The sequence below is a fragment of the Castor canadensis genome, chromosome 13 (assembly GCF_047511655.1).
Source record: "Castor canadensis chromosome 13, mCasCan1.hap1v2, whole genome shotgun sequence".
Taxonomy (NCBI): Eukaryota; Metazoa; Chordata; class Mammalia; order Rodentia; family Castoridae; genus Castor; species Castor canadensis.
Window position 1 is genome coordinate 74117521 of NC_133398.1, and position 25065 is coordinate 74142585.

The 25065-nt window shown below is 39.7% G+C and overlaps 1 protein-coding gene across 3 annotated transcripts in view; it reads left to right on the top strand.

The window, feature by feature from the left end:
- Positions 1-16494, top strand: part of C13H9orf85 (chromosome 13 C9orf85 homolog) — a 78348-nt gene extending 61854 nt beyond the window's left edge. For 2 of the 3 annotated variants that reach the window (XR_012440472.1, XR_012440471.1), the window contains exon 4: positions 5552-5665. Coding sequence is in view for 1 of the 3 variants with exons in the window: in XM_020172717.2 (XP_020028306.1) it covers positions 5552-5665; positions 6357-6498 (256 nt within the window). In the remaining 2 variants the exon portion in view is untranslated. Of the gene's footprint in view, positions 1-5551; positions 5666-6356 lie in introns of those variants that run through there. The other variant, XM_020172717.2, reaches the window with a different exon arrangement.
- The last annotated feature ends 8571 nt before the right edge of the window (positions 16495-25065 follow it).

Genomic DNA, 25065 nt, shown 5'->3' on the forward strand with positions numbered 1-25065 from the left:
GCTCCCTTCTCGATCAGTCACAATTATTCCATCTGGTTCAAAATGGATATGGGCCCCTATTTTGGTGAGTAGGTCCCGTCCGAGCAGGGGAGCGGGGCTCTCAGGGACGACCAAGAAGGAGTGTGTGACCTGGTGTTTTCCTAAGTTCACCTTTCTTTTGGTAGTCCATGTACATAACTGCGTACCGGTGGCCCCCTGAACAACACTTGTTCGTGCCTTGTTCAAAGGTCCATGTGCCTTGTTTAAAACCGAATATTGGGCGCCGGTATCCACCATGAACCCCATCGGCTTCCCCTCCACATGCATTGTTACCCAGGACTCGGGGAGGGGGTCTGAGCCCCGTCTCCTTCAGTCCTCTTCTCCGGCTAGGAGGACTCTGGCCTGCTCTACTGCTCGTTCCCTTTCCCTGTTTTCCCCCGGTCTCCTTCCAAACCCTCTTCTTCCCTTTAACTTAGGACATTCTCTCTTCCAATGCCCCGTTTCCTTACAGTAAAAACAGTGTTCCTTATCCGGGGTCCTGGCGTGGCCCCCTCCTCTGGGTTGGTCCCGGACACCCGCTAGGAAAATACGAGCCATTTCTCTCTGTTGCTTTCGGTTTTCCTTAGCCTGGAACTCCCGGTCCTCCTTTCTCAATTTCTCCTGGGCTTCCCTGTCTTCCTTTCTCTGTCTTTCCTCCCTTTCTTCTGGAGTTTCCCTAGCGGTAAAGACCTTTTCTGCTACCTGTAGCATTTCCCTTATAGTCATCTCCCCTAAGTTTTCCTGTTTATTGAGTTTTCTCCTAATGTCTGGGGCTGCCTGATTAATGAATGAGAGTACCACAGCAGACCGGTGGAGGTCCGCCTCAGGGTCAATCGGGGTGTACTGACGGTATGCCTCATGGAGGCGCTCTAAGAAACCGGCTGGGCTTTCGTTTTCCCCTTGAATGACTGCTTTTACTTTTGCAAAATTGGTGGGCCTTCTAGCGGCCGCTCGGAGACCGGCCATAAGAGTCTGGCGGTAGATCCGAAGACGCTCCCTACCTTCTGCGGTCCCGAAATCCCAATTAGGGCGGCGTAGGGGAAAAGCCTCGTCTATGGCCGGTTGGAGAGTTGTGGGTCTCCCATTATCCCCCAAGACGTTCTTCCTCGCTTCGTTGAGGATGCGCTCTCGTTCCTCCGTCGTAAAAAGAGTATTGAGCAGCTGATGACAGTCATCCCAAGTGGGACGGTGTGTATGCATGATGGACTCCAGGAGATCTATGAGACACTTGGGGTCTTCAGAAAAGGGCGGGTTCTGCGTCCTCCAGTTATATAGATCACTGGAGGAGAAGGGCCAGTACTGAAACTGTTGCCCTCCTCCCGGTCCCCCTTGGCCCACCATCCGGACTGGAAGTGTAGGGACAGTTTCCTCCCCCTGTGTTGATGAGGGGGGCCCGTCTTCCCCCTCCCTTTCCCGGATCCCTCGGGGGCGAAGTCTTCGACCCATTCCTCCTCCTGCTGCCAGTCCTGTTGAGGAGGATGAGGAAATTTCCTCCTCCGGGGCACTGGCTTGGCCAGGGGGAGTCACGTATGGAGGCGGCCGATCTTCCTCTGCCCCTGCGAGGGATGGGTAAAGGGGGGAACTCTCTGGTAAGACCGGAGATGGTGAAGGAGATGCCCTAATTTGAGGACCGGTCAAGGTGGGAAGAGGAAGTTTTTCCTCCTCCTTTATGACCAAGGCGGGCGTGACTGGGGTTTTAGCCCCGGGGGCCGAACTGGAGGGGTGGGTCAGAAAAACTGTTAACCAAGGGGGAGGGTTCCTCACCAGATCCTCCCAAACCAAAATGTAAGGAACTTGGTCTGGATGGCCTCGATTGTCTGGCTGAAAAATGACTGCTTTAACCTTAGTGATCAGGTCTAGGGAGAGGGAACCTTGAATGGGCCACCCGACTCCAAAGGTGGGCCACTCTGCAGAATAAAAAGGTGTCGAACTTACCTTTCTTGATGACCAGACCCGCATTTAAGGCCCTTTCTTTAACTTCTGGAAAGTGAGAAAGGATCAGAGACTTTGGGGTTGTTTGTCCCTGTCCCATTGTGGAAGGAGACTCAAACACCAAGAGAGATAGAACAAAAAGGGTAAAGGCAACAATAATTCCACACACACACAACACTCTCCAGCACTCGCTCGGACCGGTCCTTCTCTCACACTGGTGCGCACCCCATTCAACCTCCTCACCATCCAACTGGGATATCAGGCCGAAAGGCGTCCACTTGACGGGTGGTCGGTCGACTAGCTCAATTAGTTCTTCACCTGGCGCCAGGGTTCCTAAAATGCTCGAGCCCAAATGAGAGGAAAGCCTCTCCCAATAGGACCCTGTGGTCCTCCTTGCGAGATTCCCAGAATGAATCTCCCTGGGGATTGGCCGAATCCCCGCCGCGGCCCAAATGGAACACTCAAGTTCCTCCAAATGAGGGTCTGGGATCCCCTCCCAACGCCTAGGACTTGGGATCGCCCCTGCTTTCTCGCAGGCAGGTTCTGTCTCTTGAGAAAATGAAATCTCGGTGGGACCTCCAAATGTTAGGACCCGGAATCCTATTCCCCCGAGAGACAGAGAGCCAGGCGTGAATGCAATCAACAAAGCAGAGTTTATTGGACTGGCTAGCCAGGGTCGAGCTCCCACACGGACACGCAGGACCGGTTAGGAAAGCAAGACCCTGAGCCTCTTAGGGGGAAATCTTATATAGACTGCAGTGGCGTGCATATTTTTGTTATCAACATTAGACAAGCAGGCAGAGCACATCCTGCACGTACTTCACATCTTGCTCGTACCTCACATCTTGCTCGTACCTCACATCTTGCATTCCTCACATTCTATATGCCCTAACTGAGCCCTGCCTCATTGCTTATCTTATCTACATGGGATGTTTGGTACTGGTTTCTCCAACAAGGGGGTTGGGGCCCGCTGAGACCTCATATTCCTTTCACTTCCTGTTGTGTTTTCTGGAAAGATTTATGTACAATTAGCATTACTTCTTTAAATGTTTGTTAGTATGCTCTGGCAAGGCCATTTGGATCTAGAGTTTTCTTTGTTCCAAATTTAAAATTCTAACTGTCACAGGGGAATTCACTGATGTGCTAAAGGGTTCTTGCTCTCAGAACACTCAAGAATAAGAGGCTGGAGCACCAGAGTTACAGGCAGGAAAGAAACTTTACTGATAGAGAAAGGCTGAGCAGAGAGATGCATAGCTCCCAGAAACTGGGTTCCCCCGTCCCCAGCGCTGGAGTGGGGGATATATATAGCTTCTGCCCAACCCAAAGAACAGTTAATAGAGGTCCATTCTGGGCACGCGCAGGGCCTTCTGGACCTCCTGGACCTCTGGCCAAGCTGGTTCCTCTGCTTCTCCCAGGTCGCAGGGGCTTCCGCATTCCTAAGATGTCATGGGGCTGATTTATGTTTTGGGACTGCTACATAACTGAGGTTTTCTAATAGAATAGTATTTAGGTTAACTATTCCTTCTGTGAGTTTTTTTTTTTTTTTTGAAAAATTTGTCCATTTTAATGGGGTTTGGGGATTTATGTGCATGAATTTGATAGCAAAATTTCCTTATTCTTTCCATATCTGTTTGATTGATAGTATTGTCTTGTCTTTCAAGTGCATTGTTAATGAGCAGTAATATTTTTAAAGGATCTTTTTCTGAGCAGTACATCTCAATAATGGGCTTGAATATTCAGTACACCATGTTGTAAACAGATGTGCTATCATTGTGGCTTTTGTTGTTCCATTGTTAGAACACAGACATAGTGAATTTAATATAATTCTTAAGGGCCCTTAATTTTTCAGAATAGTAAATGAGCATTGACTTCAACTTAAAGTCACCAGCTATATTAGTCTCTAACAGTCAATTTGTTCTTTGAGCTTGGAAGCCAGGCATTGACTTTTCCTCTGTAGCTATGAAAGTCCTTGATGGTCGCTTCTTCCAATATAAGGCCATATTGTCTGCTTTGGATATCTGTTTGGCGTAGCCATCTTCATCAATGATCTTAGTTAGATCTCCTATATAACTTGCTGGATCTATTACAGGACTTGCTGCTTCACTGTACCCTTTTATGTTACAGAGACAGTTCCTTCCTTAAACCTCATGAACCAACTTCTGCTAGCTCCAAACTGTTCTTTGCTCTCACCCTTCATAGGACTGAAACATGTTAGGATCTTGTTCCAGATTAGGTTTTGGCTTAAAGGAATGTTATGGCTTGTTTGATCTTTTGTCCAGATCACTAAAACTTTCTCCTTAATGACAACAAGGCTGTTCACTTTCTTGTAACTCATGTGTTCAGTGGAGTAGCACTTTTAATTTCTTTCAAGAACTTTTCCTTTGCATTCACAGTGTGGCTAACTGGAGTAAGAAGCCTAGCTTTTGACCTTCTTAGCTCTCAGCATGCTTTCCTCACTGAGCACAATCATTTCTAGGTTTTGATTTAAAATAAGAGATCCATGTCTTCCTTTCACTCAAACACTTCAGCACCATTGTAGGGTTATTAATTAGCCTAATTTCAATATTGTGGTGTTTCAGGGAATAAAGAAGGCTAAGGCGGGGGAGAGAGATAGAGGGTGGCTGGTCAGTGGAACAGTTAGAATACACTCTACACTTACAATTAAGTTTCCTGTTTTATATGGGCACAGTTCTTGGTGGCTCAAAATAGATCACTAATCATAGATTACCACACAGATGTAATAATAATAATGAAAAAGTTTGAAATATTACAAGAATTACCAAAATGCAATATCGAGACACAAAGTGAGCACATGCTATTGGGAAAACAAAACAAAACAAAACAAAAAGGCACCAACAGGTTTACTTGACCCAGGGTTGCTAGTAACATTCAACTTGTTAAAAAAAAAAAAACAAAACATAATATCTGTAAAGTGAAACACAATAAAACTATACGTGCTATAGGATTGTCTTGCCAAATTCTACAAAAAATAAATAAAGCATCCAGAGTTCTTTTAGGTTGGACTTGAACTCCTAGGCTCAAATGATCTTCCCACCTCAGCCCCGCAAATAGCTGGGTCTACAGGCATGTGCCATAACACCTGGCCCTGCCAGTAAGAATTTTACTAGAGACTGCATTGAATCTGTAGATTAGTTTGGCAATTACTTCCATCTTACCAATATTAAGTAGTCCAATCTGTAAACATGGGTTATTGTTCCATGTAAGGTCTTAAGTTTATTTCAGTGATGTTTTATAGTAATGTTCAGTGTATTGGCCTTAAACTACTTTTGTTAAATATTTTCGTCTTTTTTTTATTGTTTGTTCGTAAAGTACAGCAATGCAATTGATTTTTATATATCTATCTTTTTTGATATTTTAATGACACTTAAAAGGCTTTAAGAAAGCAGATAAACATCTTGCGATTATTTTGCAGCTGTAAATTGTTGTATAATTAACTTACAGCAACATAAGATAAATATCTAAGATTGAAATCCAGAAATTTTGATCTTCAGGCTTTTCACCTTTTAGCTAGGTACCCTTATTTTGTCAAGTAAATCTTAGTTAATAAAAATCAATATTTTATTTTTTCTTCCACTTTTAGTGTTAAATGTTTACAAAAGACGGTGAAGGATGCTTACCACATAATGTGTAGACCATGTGCCTATGAACTTGAAGTTTGTGGAAAGTGTGGGAAAAAAGAAGACATTGTTATTCCGTGAGTATTTCCTTTTACATCTGAGTCTTACCGTTAGTAATTGATAAGTGAGTTTTTTTTAGGGGGAGAGGGGCTGTTCTGGAGTTTGAACTCAGGGCTTCATGCTTGCTAGGCAGGTGCTCTACCACTTGAGCCACTCTGCCAGCCCTGCTGGATATTTTTGAGATAGGGTTCCACAACCTATTTGACCAGGCTGGCCTTGAATTGCAATCCTCCTGATCTCTGTCAGGATTATAGGTGTGAGCCACCTGCACCTGGCAATGAGATTTCTTTTTAATGAAACATTCAGTAACTCTTTTTCTGAAGTTGTAGTATATCACATTAATGTAGACATTTTCTACCTAACATGAAAAGTCATAATTTTGTTAAATTTCTCTATTATTACAATAAAAGTGACACTTAATATTTTTAAGAACAACTGTTTAACGATGAGCTTCATGTTCATTACAACGAAGTGCTCAGTATGTAACAGTTTTCCCTTAACGCCTTTGTTAATTTCTTTGAGCCCACTTCAGTGGAAGTAGTATTGCAATGTGAAGGATCTTGACTGGAGTTAGTCTTCAAGCACCCTTTTCTCTGCTTACTTTATTAAGCTCCCGTTAAGAAGCACAGTGGTAAAGGCCTTTCTAACCTATGTGGTTAAGTAATGGAATCCTGGGAAGTAATTTGAAACTTTTTCTTCCATCTTTAGGTTTAATAAAGAAACAGAAAAGACAGAAAATGCTGAAAATAATCAAAGTTCCAACAATAAAAAAAGCTGCAGAAGAAATGAAGAAAGTGATGATCACTTAGATTTTGATAATGATTCAGATGATAACAGTGAAATGGATTAATACAAGTATTCAAAGTCAATTTGAGATGGTCATATTTTGGTCAACTTTTGCTTTTGAGGGTTTTCACCAAAAATACTGTGAAAGCCTAATGAGGAAATAGAAAAAGCTATAAAAGTAGGTAAAACTTATAAATGAACAGTATAAATTATATATAATATTTGAATAATTATGAAACTTTCATCCAGATTTTTCTTACAATAAATTTTTAATTTATGCTAAAATGCATGTTGGGATATCATAGTACAATTCATGAGAGTTATTTAGAATAATATACTACCTAATACCAGACTAAACAAGCTTTAGATTTAGATAGTTCCAGACTATCTCGTGTATGAATAAGATGATAGCTAGTCTTAAAAATCAATCCATGGTAAGCACTTTTGATAGCTTAATTTCAAATAAATGGCCTATTTAGCAAAAGCCCCCAAACTTATTCCAAAGCAAAAACAGTTTATTTTTATAATAATATTTGGTAAGCATATATAGTGATTTTTCTTTGAAAGTATTTTTTATACCTCATCACACCATTTCCTCTTGTGAAATACCCACCCAGGGAAAATCCAGAATGCAGAATAAATATATAAATATAAAATAATTATAAAGGAAGGTTCACACATTTACCTCTGGGTAAAGAAACTGCAGTATCAAAAGCTCCCCATGGAGCTTTCTCTCCCCACAAGCTCACCCGTCTTTCCAGAGTCTGCACTGTCCTGAATTTTGATAGTTATTTTCTTTATTATTTTGGTATTTATATTTGTACATCTCAAAAACATAAATTAGTTTTGTTTGTTTATTGAATTGTTTTGAAAAATCTGAAACCTGCAGAAAAGTAGCAAAGTAGTATAGTGAGCCTTTGGATACTCTTCACTTAGATTTCGAGTTGTTAGATTTGACCATGTTTTCTTGGTATCTCAGTAGATGAATATATATGTATATAAACGTGTGCATTTGCTGAACACTTTGAAAGTAAGCGTTATGCATTGGTTTTGAACAGACTTGTACTATGCATATTATTTTACGTCTGTTTTATTTTTTGTGTTATAAAATTTTGGAAATCCTCATGGTAGAAAAGCTGTAACTTGTACATTTTTGCATTATTGTGCATTATTCTATATTTTTTCATAGCATACTTTGTTAGTCCTTTCTAATGTTGAATACATTAGAATTATTTTGAATTTTTCCCATTGCAAATAATACTGGTGTGAGCAATTGTATGTGAGTCTCTTGGCATATGTTTGCATTTCTGTTAGGAATGTTAAAATATGTCACTGAGAGAAGGAATCAGGTCCATGCATCTGTCTTCAGTTTTACTGTATAGTATGAAACCTTTTTCAGAAGTACTGTTAACCCTTTCCCCATAACAATGTGATAGTGTTTCAGAGCTCAGTGTCCTCTCTAATAAGTAATACTTATTATTATTAGTATTGGAATTTTAAATTTTCACCAATTTTATGTGTGTACAACAGTATCTCTTTATCTTATTAATTTATATTTTTCTAGTTATTAGCGATCCCCTTTTTATGTTTATTGACTATTTGGTTTTTGGTAATAGATGATGCTAGGGAATAGCTTTTGTTAAGTGTAATAATGTTATTTTAGAAATACACACTGAAATATTTAAGGATGCACTATCAATTTACTTTAAAATATTTTAGTTTAAAAAGTAGACAGAACATTTCAGTAACATCAGAAGCAGTTATCTAGGAGTAAATAGAAAAGTTCTCAGACACTCTGCCAACAAAAATAGAAAATTTGCTGGGCACCGGTGGCTGATACCTATAATCCCAGCTCTCAGGAGGCAGAGATCAGGAGGATCACTGCCTTCAAGACAGCCTGAGGCAAATAGTTTGGGAGACCCTATCTCAGAAAAACCCAATATAAAACAGGGCTGGTGGCATGACTCAGTGCTAGGAGCACCTGCCTAGCAAGTGCAAGGCCCTAAGTTCAAACCCTAGTGCCACCAAAAAAAATATGAAATTTTATCACAATAAAGAAAATGAATGGGGAAGAGGTATCATGTTCCTGATGGGGAAGTCTCAGTATTCTAAACCAAAGGTCTCACAGAAAGCTTCTCGCCCATTGACTGTCGTCTTCTCGTTTATTTTCTTCACTTTCTGTACACAATTTTATTCATTTAACTTTTGTAGTTAAAGAGCCAACTAAGTTATTAGATACTTCTAGCATAAATTGTTTCCTAGGTGAAGGCATTGTAATTCCTCAGATGACTTTACCTGGGAAGAAATGTAACAAAGAGCATCACTAGTGACTACATCAATAGCTGCATTTCATTCTTTAGTACTACAGAAAACTTGCTTTGTTTTGTTTTTTTAAGCAGACTTAGTTATATTTAGTTCCTTTATATTTCTTTAGAAATATCTTTCCTAATCTTAAAAACTACTGTTTTTTGACTGTTAGCACATAAAATGAAAGGAAGCCTTGTTTTATTTTCATGTGATAAATCACTTTAGTGAATTAGCTTATCCCATCTTGATATTTAGCAGATTATCTAGACTATATAAAATATTCTAAAATTGCAGGACTTTCTTTCAGAATTTCCAAGACTCTGATCATAAACATATGATGACCTTTTAAAAAAAAATTCTTGGTTGGGGATTTAGCTCAGTGGAAGAGGGCTTACCTGGCAAATGCAAGGCCTTGAGTTTGATCCCCAGCACCAAAAGAAAAAAAAAATTCTTACTTCTGGGATATTGTGATTTATTTGCTGTGGATTAAATAGCCCAGGATTTTTCCCCCTAAGTCCTTAGTGATTCTTATCATCAGTTACAACAAAGTATTAGTTGCATTTGGCCAAAAACTACTTTTGTGCCTAGCCATTTCTTTTTATCTACCAGAACATAGTGCCGTGGTCACATTATCTCCTTCACAGTCCCTTTTGCAACTATTGGTAGCCAGGGAGGTTTTACAGAGATTCTGGGAAAAAATTAACTCACCAACAAAAAGAAAGCACTCTTCTGCCAGCCTCTTTCTGCCTAAATGTGGTTGCTCTTTTGACTGTTTTATCTCTTGATTATTGCATCCTTTCCCTTGCTTGGTACATCTAGTGATTTTAGTTTTATTTCAGAAATCATTGAATGATGCATTATTGAAACATCCTCTAAAATTCAAATTGTGCAAATCATCTCAATTCTGTTAAGACTTAGATTTAGGCTTTGTTAGAGGTGGCCCACTTCAATTTCACTGTGATTCCTCGAGTTCCTCATTCCTATCTCTTATTCCTAAAGTGCCGTTCATAATCTTAGGCATTTTCCCCCTGTGGTCTTGATGACAAGGGTGACCATCAAGGGTATCTCTACTCCAGCTGAACTCAAACTGTGTGACCTCTGAAGTCTCTTCGTAGCTCTTCTCTTCCAGCCTGGAGTTTTCCGCTAAATGTATACAGTTTAGGATTCAGCCAGAAATTCAAACGACTTCTCCACAATTCTGACACCTCAGCAGCCCCAAACTCTGATCTTTATTTTCTCCATTTAATATGACTACCACTTTCTGCTTTGGCCTTATTTCCCTGTGCCATGTCTTAGAAAATGTCATCAGGTAAAATCCAGTGTGAAAGTGGGGCTCCCTTCACGTGTTTTCCTTCTTTCAAAGTGTATAGACTACATTGTTGCATAGTGAATGTAAACTGTGGTGTGTGTACATAAATTTTATGTTCTCTTATTAAAGGATAAGTCCAATAAGCTCAGATGATAGTTAGACCCATGGGTCTGGATCATAAAAAAATTAAAAGGATGGCTATTTGTAGAGAAACTGGCTGAGATTTGGGGTTATCCACCAGTTAGGGATCAGTGTGAGAAGAGAAAGCAACTAGTGAATCATGAGAGAAGTAGAAAGAGAACCAAGAAAGGGTGTCCTAGAAGCCAAATGGCACATAAATCGAGCACTTACTATATCCTGGCACTTCTCTTAACTGAGCCCTCTTCATAAGATCATTGAATGTTCATTAGAGTCTTGTGTGATAGTAACTATCATTATCCATGTTTATAGTTGAAAAAGTAAGGATAAGTAATTTCACAAAAGGTTTAGGCCCAGGGTTTGAACCTGTACCATTATTTGATCCAAGAATCCCTTATGCACATTATTAAGGTTAGTTTATATGAGAACAGTATGTGAATTACTGTTTGGACAGGTCTGCTATTTTCCTTATTATCAATCTGGGACTCTGGTAAGTCTCTCTGTCACTCTTTCATATTATCCTCCATTGTTTCAGACTACTTAACAGCCTTTTTCTGAAGACCCCCTTGACTTCTAAGAATTATTGGAGAGTGCTTTAGGTGTTGGCCATTACTGATGCATCTGAATTCAGATCACTTTTTTATACCTCCCCACAGCTGTTGACATACACGTGTGAAACAGAATGAAATCTTTTTAACTAGGTGATGTCACTTGAGACCTTAAAAAATGGAAAAAACAAAACATAGGCGTTTGTAAGAAATTCTGGATATATAGTAGCTCTGTTGGGAAGGTAAAGTATAGTGGTTATTCTCAGTATTGTGATAATTTATTAGGAGAAGAAAAAGTAAGTTTTGTGTACATAGGGTATATGTTGCCATTTTAAATAATGTAAGATAAACAGCAGTGTTTATAAGTTCCATCTGTTTTCCAGATGACTAAACAAAGACTCAGAGGGGTTAAGAAACTTAGCCATAGACAAAAGATAAACCTGAGATACAAACAAGGTTTATGTAGCTCTAAAATCTGAATTATTTCAGCCACACTTAAATAAAATTTTAAATATTCCATAATGCTAAACTTCTTTTCCCTTTTTTTTTTTTTTTTGGTGGTACTGAGGCTTGAACTCAGGGCCTTGAGCTTGCTAGGCAGGCGCTCTACCATTTGAGCCACTCCGCCAACTAAACTTTTTTTTTCTTTATTAAATGAAGTCTGTAACAACATTAACACATCTCTGTGTCCCTTCTGTACATCCCTCTTTCTAGGTCTGTTCCTTTCTTTGTAACATTTTTTATACTGAATGATTGCCATACTCAAAAGCTGTATTTTTTACAACAGATTTCTTTCTATAATTGTGGCATCAAATTTTATCACTGATTTTGCTTATATTTATCAGTAATACTGAATGTTGCGGGACCATTTTCCACACTTTTTATTGGCCGGTCTATAGAGTCAAGGAAGTCCATACTAAGATCCATACTATAGTTCTGTCTCACAGTTCTCTCAACCATTACATATACAAGAAAAATTATACCGCCCTAAAGTTCATAAGACAGTTAAAGAATTAAAGAACCAGCCTTTCTAAAAGGTGTTAGTACACAAATTTGCACACAAGGTTGCATCTTTTATTTCTGTATGCCACGATTTGGATTTCAAACTCACACGTTTAAATTTGGTTCTCATTCAGTATTCGGAGGTGGAGCCTTGAAGAGTGATTAATGTCCTTCTCATGAGACTGAATTATTTCTCTTAAGAGTGGATTAGTTCTCATGGGAGTGAGTTGTTATGTGTCTGGCCTCCTTTGTTCCTTTTGTCTTTGCATGCATTTGTCTGCTACCCATACTTTCTCACTCTCCAGCCATCTTGTGTTTTTTTCCTATGAGGCTCTCACAGAAACAGCAGATGCCAGCACCGTATTTGTAACTATCAGCCAGAATAACCCTATTTTCTTTAAAAATTATCCAATCTCATGCCGGTCACCGTGGCTTACGCCTCTAATCACAGCTACTCAGGCAGAGATCTGGAGGACTCAGGTTCGAAACCCACCTGGGAGAAATAGGTGAGACCCTATCTCGAAAAAACCTATCTCAAAAAAAAAGGCTGGCAGAGTGGCTTAAGCAATAAGAGCACCTGCCTAGCAAGTGAGAGGCCCTGAGTTCAAACCCCAGTGACATAAAAAAAAAAAAAAAACAAAAAAGAAAACCCAATTTCACTTATTGCTTGCTTTTTGTGGTACTATGGTTGGAACCCAGGGCCTAGTGCATGCTAGGCAATGGCTCTACCACTGAGCTACATCCCCAGCCCTCAGCTGTTGTTATAGCAACAGAAAATGGGCAATAACATTACATAATCTTAAATTTTTTTAAATACAATCTAAAAATGGCATTTCATTTCAAAGGAGACAATTTGTATTATCACTGAATTTAAACTACTGAGGGTTTAAAATATGTATTAGTTATAAAATTCAAATAAGCACACCAGGCATGGTGGCTCATGTCTGTGTAGAGGCTGAGGTGGGACAAGTGAGCCCAGGAGTTCAAGGCAGTCTGTTCAGAGATTAACTAAATGATAACAGTATTTCACCCAAACCTGGCTTAGAAGTTTCGTAACCTTTAGCAACATTAATTCTTAAGTATATAAATTAAAAATGGCCCAAACATTGTATACACGTATGAATAAAAGAATTTAAAAAAAAAAGAATTTTAAAACTCAAAAAAAATTTTAATATTAAATATTTACATAATTTAATGTGTAAATACTTTAAAAATTAACTTTTCATTTTTAAATATTTTATCAAATGTCTTTGATTTTATCATTAAGTTATAGTTAGCATTTTAAAAATGATTTTTTTGCTCACAGGTGACAACAAATGATAAGAATCCAGACCAAAAATATTACATAGTTTTTAAATTTTTGCAAATTATATACTTTTTAAAATTATGCAAAGTTTAACAAAGTTGTAAGTAATGTATGTTGCTAGACATCAGAGTAGTGATTCCATTTGGAATGTAGTATGGACGAGAAGAGGCATGAGGAGACTTCTGGTGTTCTGTACACATCTGTATCCTGGTCCATGTGTTACCCAGGTACAGAAATATAAAATTCAACACCTTTACTTATTATATGTAAATTTTACTTAAATTTAAGAAATAAAAGTTTGCTTTTGTCAAATCCTCTCCCAATCAAAACAATATAAATCTTGACTTGAGAGTAGGCAGAAAGTATCTGTTTGAATCCTTCCCTGGCCCCTTACCAGTCTGTGCCTCTGGGTCAAATTCCTTCTCTTTGTGAGGTTGCCTTGTGTGTGGCTTATTTATCAAATGAGGACAGTGATATCCACAGTGGAAGTTACTGTGAGTGTTAGATACATAGAAAACTGCTGGCATAGAGTAGTCCTTTGTTCAGGAAGCTTAAAGATAGATAATACTCTGTGTGTGTGTGTACTTGCAGTTTTTTTTTTTTTAAGACACCCAAACCTTTTATTGGGGGGAATGGGCATCTGGAGGTGGGCCTCCCCCTCACTGTGCGGCTTATTCATTGGCTGCCTCCAGAATCCTGAGGCTTCCCCACATCTGGAAGCTCTGGTGGGCCGGAGCAGGGCCTCAAAGGAGTCCTCTGCACAGAAGGTCAGGCCACTGTGGTTGGGGCCTGTGGCCGTGCTTTTTGGCTGTTGAAGACACACTCGCTAAGTGTTTTTCAATCATCTAGAAGCTGGTTGTCTGGCAGCCACTTAGGGTGCCCTCAACGATGCGCTTCAGCTCGAACACGGTGCTCGACTCCTTGGCATCCTTGATAATGGTGTGGTCTTGTGGCACCGGATCATGAGGGACATGTCCATCCCCGAGGCTGCTGCTCGCTCAATGTGCCAGGGTCTGTGTAACCCAGGTTGGCCTGGAACTGGAGATCTCCCTGCCCTACCCTCCTGAGTGCTCATTATTTTAATTTTTTAAAATTTTAAGTGAAATTTGTTTTTAACTGATTTATAAAAATATAAAAATTAATTCTACATGTTTATGAACTAGCAAGTGATAGTCTGATAAATGTATATACATTAGGTAATGTTTAAATCAAGTTAAACATCTATTTCCTCAAACATTTACCATTTCTCTGTGATGAAAGCATTCAAAATCCTTTCTTCTAAACTTTCTGAACTACACAGTAACTATTATCTGTAGGCATCCTACTTTGTAGCAGTACCCCAGAACATCCTACTTCTATGTGAACTTAGTCCATCCTTCCTTTCCCCTACTCCCCCAGCCTCTGGTGACCTCACCTTCTGTGAGATGAATTGTTTATATTCTACAAAGGAAAGATGACTTTGTAATTTTTGGTTTAGACATTTTATCTCAAGTTATCCTAAGGTTTTGTGGGCATGGGAAACAAGTCATCTGTAAACTCTTGAATAGAGGAAAAGAAAGAAAGCTTGCTATTGAAAGAAGAAGCAAATCCTCCAATGAAAACATTTGTACCAGAAGTGTCCAGCTTGCTCTGGGCAATGTTTTAGTATTTGTAAGATGTAGACCCTTCAGCAACACCGTTCACAAATGTGAATGCAGTAGCAAGTTTTAAAAAAAATATTTCTGACAGTAATAACTTCACAAACTGTCTTCATTTCTTTCTCAAAACTAAATAAGGCTATATTGTTCATTGTGATTGGAAGGATCACACATACGCACAGAGACTGTAGTAATCAGTGGTCAAAATTCTTATATTTTAAAGTAACCACAAACTAAAAATGGAAAGTGAATTAGAAATGCATAGCTCATTACACTGAAATGTTATTTAAATTATTAATTTTCTTATTTAAGTTATTTTTTCCATAATTGGTTATGATCTTATCCATTCTACCTTTGATTTTTGTTTACTACAGTAGCAAATTTATTTATGTAATATATTTAATCTGTTAAGAGTACCTTTTTGGGGGGGGGCATTATTGAGAAAAATTGTAACCTACGAACAATGACCTAAATGATACAGGAAATGAATCTGCCCTGAGGAAGTTTTCAGGACACCTGAGGTGAGAAAAGTTGGTCTCTAGGATAACTCTGACGTCCCTTAGCAGAGAGGATATTGCGCCATGTCTGCAAAGTCAGGAAACGATAAAATAATTTTTAAGGTCTATTATTTATACTCTCCAGTACTAAGTCTAAGCAATAGGTCCAATTGTTACTCTGAAAAAAATATAGTACGGTACAGAATGCCCCAAAAGTCTGGAAACAGACAATAGTGTATTCATTACACTTCACCCAAAAACATACTGGGCATGCTACTTGGAAGTGTAACAGAACAGTTACACTTTGTTTAAAAATAAGTTTCTCCTGTGTTGCTCCCCTTCCCAACACTTGTGGCTGTCAGCTGACACAAGGCAGGTGCAGTATAGTAGCTGCCAGGGGACAGTGACAAAAACAAGACTTACTGAAACATTCAAGTGTTTCTTATAAATAATTTGAAAACAATTTGGAAATCATTTCTTGGCATTTCAGATCCTATTAAGTGATGGGTTTATGTGTGGGAAGTCCTCAGTTGGGACTGCTGGAAATATGTTATGCTACTGTCTGTAAATCTGAGAGGATATCCTACAGAAAATGAAAATCCCAGAGGAAGGAAGCCATCCTGAGAGGCAGGCTGTCTCTGAGGGTCATGAACATTTCACATAAAGTTTGCTTTGTAGACATGTGGTGACACAACCAGGTATGACTGAAATGGGTCCAAGGGGATGGAATGGGAACAAAACAGGTATCCACAAAGCAAGTCCATAAAATGTTTGGACAAGTATCAGATCAACCTTTCCATGTTTTCCCAGTCATAAAATGTCCCCTTTTTCTATGATCCCATCAAGTACAGCATGCCCAAACATGGGACAGGCCAAGAGTCCAAAAAGCAAACTGATGGCAGAGATGACTAAAAACATCATGGAACTGAACTTAAAGTACTCATTTTGCTTTCCTTTTGGTCAATACTTCATTAAGGGGGTAAAAAAAATTTTGAGGGACCTTGTCCCTTGAGTGACCTCATGTGCACTTAGCATTGTTAGCAGTCTGACTGAATGTGTCTTATGCTTCTAGTATTTTTATACATGGTAGCTGTGATTAGTAAATTCAGATAAAGTTATTGTACTGAGTTCACATTATTCCTGAAATATGTATTTCCTCCATTTATACTTAAATTCAACTATGCAGTGCTATGATTGTTTTCCTGTTAAAAGGGGATTTTGGGCCTACAAACAGTTGGAAACCCTTGATAAGAATATAAAGCTGTCATTGTGCTATGAATTCTGTAAAATGCTATAAAATCTTTTTCTATAATGTAGTGATAAGTCTTTCTCTCTACTTTTAAGTGTTTTATTGAGGTATAATTTACATAACATAAAACTTACCCATTTTAAGGGTATTGTTTAGTGATTTGGTAAATTTACAGTGTTGTGCAATCACCACATCCAACAAGGTTCCCATCCTCACCAATAGTTGTAACTGCCAGTCTCCTTAGATTATTGCCATCCTATGTGAAGTCTCGTGGACTTAATTTGTATACTTCATGCGTTTACTACCATCCAATTATGTATTTTCAATGAAATGTGTAACCATATTTTACCCATTTTTAAAATTGGGTTGTAGGAGTTGTTTACATTTATTCTAGATACATGTCCTTTGTCAGATACGACCTTGAAATGTTTTCTGCCAGTCTGAGGCTTGTCGTATATCAGTTTAACAAGATCCTTCACATGGAGCAATATAATAACCCTATGGGTGTGATGGAGGCTTGGGGTCCTGACACCTGGCAGACTATCTGCTACTACTCCTTGTAATATGCTGTACAGTTTATGAAAATTTTAGAGTAGCCACTATGTTTGCAGGTATTTTTGTGTGTGTGTTTTCAGTACTAGGATTGGAACTCAGGGCCTCGTGCTTGCTAGGCAAGTGCTCTGTCATGTAAGTCACACTCCAAAGCCCTTTATTGCTTTCAGGTGGTAATAGTGTTTGAACTCAGGGCCTTGCAGTTGCTAGACAATTGTTCTACCACTTGAGCCACTCTACTAGCCCTTAATTACTTTGTAGTTAGGATCTTAAACTTTTTTGCTCCGGGGCTAGCCTTGGTCTGCAATCCTCCTACCAATGCCTCCCAATCTCTGCAACTGGAGTAGCTTGTTTTGAGATAGGGTCTTGATGTATAGCTCAGGCTGGATTCGAACTTGTGATTCTCCTGCCTCAGCCTTCCAAGTAACTGGGATTATAGGTGTATACCACCATGCCTGGCTACGTGTGAAGTTTCGCTTGTTTATAAAGAGGTTTTTAGAATTAAAAGACAAGAGAGCATGTAATATAGTACATTGCCTCAAAAGGTAAATGAGTATGTGCTTTGAAGTACTTGTTTTTACAAAGGTCACATGTTTTACATGTGGAAGATAGTCCCAATACAAATACAAGCATTATCATACCCATATAAATATATACAGAACATGCTTCCAAAGTGGGACCATTAGCAGAGACTAAGGGCAGAGGAAAAGAATGAAAGTGATAGAGAATGAATAATAATGAAATGCATCACATCTATGTAGGAAGAAGACACAACAAAACACTGAAAACTGTTGAGCAATACAGGGTGGGGAAGAGGGTGAGGAAGAGTGGACCGGCAAACAGTATATTTATAGTAAAATACCAAAGCAAAATTCCCACAATAATGAACAGACACCTAAACAATGAAGGTCAGGAATGTAAGACATTATGCTTAGGGGAGGGAACTAGTGAGAGAAGGAGGGTAAATAAAGAGGGTGAATATGGATGATGTGCTTTCTATACAAGTATGAATATGAAACACTGAAACCTTCTGAAGTCACCATAAGAAGGGGACTGGAGTAGAAAGAATAATAGAGGAGATGAATCAATTCGGGGTATAATACACGTATATATGGAAATGTCACAACAAACCCCCCTGTATACCTATCATAAACTGACAAAATATACATTTTTTTTTAAAATGAAGAACAGGGAAGTAAAACAGGTCCTGTCCAGGGATTGGTACCAGTGAGCGTGGGGAGGGCATAAGGAAAGGTGAAGGACAGTGAAAAATGATGGAAATATTGTATTCGTGTATGAAAACGGAACAATGAAACTCTTCTCAGAGGTGGGAGAGGGATAAAGGAGAATGGGGACAAATCTTGAATATTTTGTGAGCACTTATATAAATCTCACACTGGGCAGGGGGGAGGAATGGCCCCAGCACGTGAATAAATGAATAAAAATTTTAAACAAATCTCACACTGTATCCCCTGTCCAACAATAATATGCTAATAATGATTTTTAAAAGAACTTTTGGGTTTTTTCTGTGGTGTGATAGTGTGGGCCTATCCGACGTGACTGGGGAGGGAAGGGAAATGACATCCTCTGAGAATGTGAAGACGTCTTCAACTGTCCTTAAGTCAAAGGGAGACACCAGTAACTGACTGTATGAAAGTGTTTCTGTCTGTGTCTGTGTGTATGTCCTTGTGTGTGTGTGTCTGTCTGTCCTTGTGAATCTGTGTGCTTCTGTGTGTCTGTGTGAATGTATACATGTGTAAATAGGTGTGCATGGAGGGGTTGATTGAATCAGAAACTACATGAAGGAGACGAAAGACCTCCTGTCCATAAGGAAAGCTGCATATGCAGCCAACAATAAGGATAAAATGTGAACCCCCGTATTGGCCTCTGCTTCTCCCTAAAAAGCAGTGTTAGAACCATTACAGTTGTGGGACTCAAGTTAGTCCATTTTTTATTCCCCTTTTATTTTGTTTTTGGCCTTTCCCAAGTTGCTAATGTTCTCCACTGCACTGGCTTCATTTGGCACCATATCTAAGAGTCCTGAAGGCTTTGCTTATGCCCTATTCAAAAGTGAATCTGTGGCCCACGGCTGCTTAAGAGAAAAAAATGTCTGCATCAGCTGCTTTCTGTAGAAAACATTTTAAACACGTGAAAGCCCTGCGCGTGCAGTCACTGACCGATGGAAGTTTCATTTCTCTTTCTTCTCATCGGATAGGATCATTTCCTGCTTGAATCCTGAGCTGAAAATGTTTTCTACAATTCCCCAAGATGTACACATTATGAAAATTATGTTCTCATTAAACATCCCCCTCCCCACATCCAGCAACCAATGGGATAATGTTCATCCATTAAACGTGCAATGCAGTCGCCTTGATGTGAACTTAAAATACAGAGTCCCCAGCCCCACAGGCAAACCCTCCACACATGATGTACTGATGTATGTTGGTGCAGTTCCAGGAGCCACTGAGGCAGCCACAGAAGATCAGCAGCCAAGGCCCAAGCTGTCAGTGCATCGTGTCACACAGCACAGCTGGGAGGAAGGGCTCACACCCAAATTCTCAGGCACAGGGCTGTGTAAATAAATGTCAGTTGTGTGCCGCAGCTGTCAGGGGCCAGGCAGCCATATTTGAAAGAAATCCTACTGTAAGAGGCAGGTGTGAGTGAGGTCGACACACCATAGGGAAAGACAGTTAATGATAAAGCAATTGTTTCCTCTGAAATGAAATACAGGTTTTAGATTATAATTTTTTAAAATTAAGATTATGTAGTATTGTGATCCATTTTCTGTTGCTTTAACAATATCCAAAGGCTGGTGGTATAGCTCAATGGCAGAGCACTTACCTAGCATGTGCCAGGCCCTGGGTTCTAGTCACAGCACCACAAAACAAACAAGCAAGCAATACTGGAAATGGAATAATTTTTTAAACAAAGTGGCTTTATTTTGGCTCATGGTTCTAGAATCCCAAAAGCATGGTGCTGACATCTACTAGGTGAGGACATTATGGCAAAAAACCTGGCAACTGACAGCTCATGGTGGGGGAACAAGAAAGAGTGGTGAGCACACGGACATGTGCAGAAGACAGGAGGGGACAAAGGAGGCCAAACATGTTATAACAGCCTACTCCCATGAGAAATAATTCATTCTCAAGAGACATGGAAGAAACAGATAAACTTGCTCAAGGTGTCTCCTGACTGGGTGACTTGTGTCCACACAGGCCAGGGAGCTGAAAGGAGACCAGAGTGCCAGAGGGCAGATATACCCCTTCCTGCAGGGATCAGCATTCAGACTGCCCAGAGGAACAGCATGGCCTCTGTTGCCATCCCTCTTGGCCTCTCTGGGTCTTGGTTCACTAGAACCAAGTGTCTGATCTGCTTCCACATCCCTGGATGCTTGCATTTTTGCAAGTAGTTTTATGGAAGAGTGAACTTGTCCCATCCCCTCAAACATTTCCTTGTTTTGTTTATTTTTTGTTCCGGATGACACAATATTTAACAGTATTCCAATTTTGAATCTATTAGATGAAGGGAAGTGATTGTGGAGCCTCTGTTTATTATAAATTTGTCACTAACTTGCTTTGTGACTCCAGGAAATTACTTAAACTGCCCAGCCTACAGTTATTCCTTAAATAAAATAACAGAGTTGTTTTAGCTCAGTGGTTCCCAGAATACTTGCATCAGCATTGTTGGAAACTTGTTAGACATTCAGATTGTTGGGCTCTGCCCCAGACCCACTGAAACACACTCCAGGACTGAGGCCCAGAAATGTGCAATTGAAGAAGCCCTCCAGGTGATATTGGTGCTGGAGAAAACGAAAGAATGACTGGTCTAGGTTCTTAGCCCTGGCTGCATGTTAAAATACCTGGGCAGCTTTTATAATCTACCAATCTGGGGCCCTCTCTCCAAAGATTCTGGCTGAAATGGTTCCAGATGGGTCCGGCACTGCTGTGTGGTTCTAATGGATGTATAGACATCAAGTCTTCTGTAACTGAAAGCCAGTTTCCAAGTTGTAAATGCATACCTCTGGACCTGTAGCTGACTTAAGCCACTAGGTGTTGCTATAATAGAGAAAAAAAGGCATTTTCAAAACTCTGCCTTTGGAAATGCACAAGGAAGAAAAAAGTGTGTTTTTGTTAAGAGGATATTCTGTGATTTATATCTATTTGTTAAATATTCACTTGCAATTTGTTAATTTTTATTCAGAGAAATTTAAATGATAAAATGAACAAGTTGTGATGTATGAATACAGTAGACTACTCAGCACTAAAAAGAAAGAAACTAGTGTTGCACATCGTGACATGGCTGAATTTCACAATATAATGATGAACCAAAAACTGAACATAAGCTGGAGAGAAAGAGTTCTTGCTTAGTGTGTGCAAGGCCCTGGGTTTGATCCCCAGCACCAGGAAAAAAAAAAATTTAAAGTAATATGGTATGGTTCCTTTTTAGTGACAATCAAAAACACATAAAAATAACCTATGATAATCAAGGTCAGACCAGGAGGTGGAGAGCTGATAATTAGAAGACAGCTTGAGAGAACTTCCTCCGGGGGCAGAGATGTTTTACATCTTCACCTGTGGCAGGTATGATAGTTAGGTACAAAAATACATGCACATATATACATGGTGTGCACACACATGTATACTGACCTATATTCCCAAATTTGTATACTTCACTGTTTATATGTTACTCTTTATTAATAAATGTTTACAAAAATTGAAATGCAAGCCTCAAGAGGAATAACTGGCATACCAGCACATGATCACTTGGTAGACGATTATTTTGTGATGTCTGTGGTCATTCAGAGATGAACTTAGAACTTTTATTTCACACTAAGTTAAAACGTATATAGTGACATTGTTGGCCTAAGCTGAGAGGATAATGTTGTACTCTTTATTTATTTAATTTTCTGCAGTGCTGGGAATTGAACCCAGGACCTTGCGCATATTAGGCAAGGTCCTGAACTACACACCCACCCCCTAGTCCCATGGTCTCTAGCCAAAGACTCAGTTTGCTTTGAATATGTGCATTTGTCCAGGATCCACTTCTGCAGTAATACAATTGGATGATTGAGTCTCTTACAGAAACCTTCTCCTATCTCTCCCTTACTCCTCAAATCTTGTAATAAATCTAAGAAATGAATCTGCCTTCTCTTTATTATCTGCTGAAAAAGACTCACCCCCTCTCTGTCAGTGACAGGAGGTCAAATGCATCCTATCAACCCAAGTGAGATAAGAAGAATCTGCCTGTAGCAAAGGGAAACAAATTCCTGCAAATTGTACTAAGCCATTCACCATCAAAACAAGGCATATTTGAAGGGCATTCAAGGAAGAAAAATGTGTTAGGGAAATGAAAACCAGAGTCACTTAGCAGAATGCACAAGAGTCTATTGGTAAAGGAGCCTTATCATAAAAGATGGGAAATTGCCATCCATTATTCAGCTATCACTTTAAAGCCGCAAGCTGGGTGATTTGATTTCAGGGAGCCCATTTTAAGCACTGTTAATCAAAAGCAGGGAGCTGGGCTGGCTGATACTTACCTATGAAATCATTCAGGAGCACCATAATCTTTGTTCAACTGTGACTACATTAAATACTGTCAGAGTTTCATGTAATCCAGTTGAAGTGCTGTGCTCAGTGCTATTATATTCCAATTTCCTTGATATCCCTTTGCTGGGACTGGATGGAATACATAAGGCAATGGATTTTTTTCCAGGTAAGTTTTTATTATGCTTTATAACCAGGTCTATAACTCTGAACATGAAAATAACTTCATTCATTCATTCATATCAAGTTGTCCCAGTTGCCAGGGGACGATAAGACAGTTTCTTCGCTCATGCTGCTATAGTTAGTTGAGGAGACCCAACACAAAAATACAAAAGTTAATTTTTAAAAACCCCAGGGCATGCAGTTAATTGTTAACTAGTATTTCTCTGCCCTTGTGATCTGAGCTGCTCTGCTTTCCCTGAAACCCATGTCATTACTTCTCTGGGAGCCACTGATGCCTTTGTTCAGCGCCCTTCCTATTTCTTGCCCTATTTCCATGGGAGCAGCACAGGTGCCAGCAATGGTGCATACTGCTTATAATAGCCAAACATTGGGAGCAACCTAAGTGTCCATCAGCAGAGACTGAATAAAAGATGGAGTGTGGGAATAATGGCATCAAGCTCTTTGAGGGCTGAGGATATTACTCAGTGGTGGAGTGCCAGTCTAGCACAAATGAAGCTTTGCGTTCAAATCCTCAGCAATGGAAAAAAAAAAAAAAGCTCTCTATGCTGATATGAGACTACACTCCTGGTATCTTTATAGATAAGAAAACACAAAAATGTCTCCCATTCATCTTTTCAGATTGGAATCTAAAAATTCATCCCTGCTCTACACTGCTATGTATCTAGGAGGCCCACCTATATGGGTTTCCTCAATGGATATCCTTGCTCTTTGACTTCTAATTGGATTCAGTCCATGGGAATCCCTGAAAGCGTCAGCTGACTCCCTTCTTGTGGGATCATTACAGGATGATGGTGTGTGTGGGTGGGAGGTTTGATAGTTCTCTACACACAGACCTCTCTGCCTTCCAGTTCTGGAAAAGCATTCTCACTGATCTTTTAGGTCTGTTGTAGTCATGATGCTATGTTGTTAATAGCTTCATGTGCTCCAATGTACCATGCTTTGTGAGTGACTATACTCTACCCATATCCTTGTAGACAGTACCTTTATTAAACTCTCTTTTTAACTATCCAATTATGTGTCATCTGTTTGTTTCTGGATCTTGACTGACATAGAAATTACTCCTACAGATTGCTTCAGGAGAAAGACACTCAGGATGAGATTCTGGGTTCGGATGACATGTATTTGAACACAGCAATGACTTATTTGCCAGTGGGAAATGGGACATAAATAATCCCTGGCATATGGCACAATCATGGTTATTCTGATTTTCATGTGTGGACATGACACGAAGTGCGGGAAGAGGACAAGGCATTGGAGAGACTAAGCAACTGTGGCATAGCCATTGTGATCACGATGGATATATGGACTATGCAGCTACCTGGTTTCTTTTGATAGTGCTGAAAAGAGTATGGAGAATAAAGAAGAAATGAAACTGTGTTTCCAGTTGAGATTGTAAATGGACAATCAGAAAGCCTGGTAGAAAGGATGGGAGCATCTCCTATAATCCCAGAGCAGATGATAATGTGGGCCAAACCCAGTTCCAGACACTAAGCACTATAGCAACATTTAGTGGGGATACAGCACCAGTTATTCCTTAACTCACTGGAATCTTCTGCCAGGGTAAGGACACTGAGGGAGGAGATGTACTTGAAATAGAGGTTGAAGCACTTGGCAAGATGTGGGCGTGACTGAGAATTTATTCCAGTGTCCCTTGAATTTCTCTGGTATATTGGAGACTACTTTTCTTGCACTCTTTGAGAGAAGCAGTCTCCACCTGCTTAAAAACCCTCTCAATGACTGCACCTGGGCCAGTTGTCTCATAAGTTGACACCAGTGCTCCTCAGGATACCCCATCCCCAACACATACCTGTTTTTGCCATTAGACTCTTTTTTTTTTCAGATTTCTTTTTTTTATTATATTCATATATGCATACAGTGTTTGTGTTATTTCTCCCCCCTTCCCCCTGCCCCTTCCCCCTGCCCCTTCCCCCCCTTTACTCCCCCAACCCCTCGCTACCAGGCAGAAACTATTTTGCCCTTATCTCTAATTTTGTTGAAGAGAGAGTATAAGCAATAATAGGAAGGAACAAGGGTTTTTGCTAGTTGAGATAAGGATAGCTATATAGGGAGTTCACTCGCACTGCTTTCCTGTACATGTGTGTTACCTTCTAAGTTAATTCTTCTCGAACTAACCTTTTCTCTAGTTCCTGGTCGCCTTCTCCTATTGGCCTCAGTTGCTTTAAAGTATCTGCTTTAGTTTCTCTGCATTGAGGGCAACAAATGCTATCTAGTTTTTCGGGTGTTTTACCTATCCTCATACCTTCCTTGTATGTTCTCGCTTTATCATGTGATCAAAGTCCAATCCCCTTGTTGTTTGCCCTTGATCTAATGTCCACATATGAGGGAGAACATATGATTTT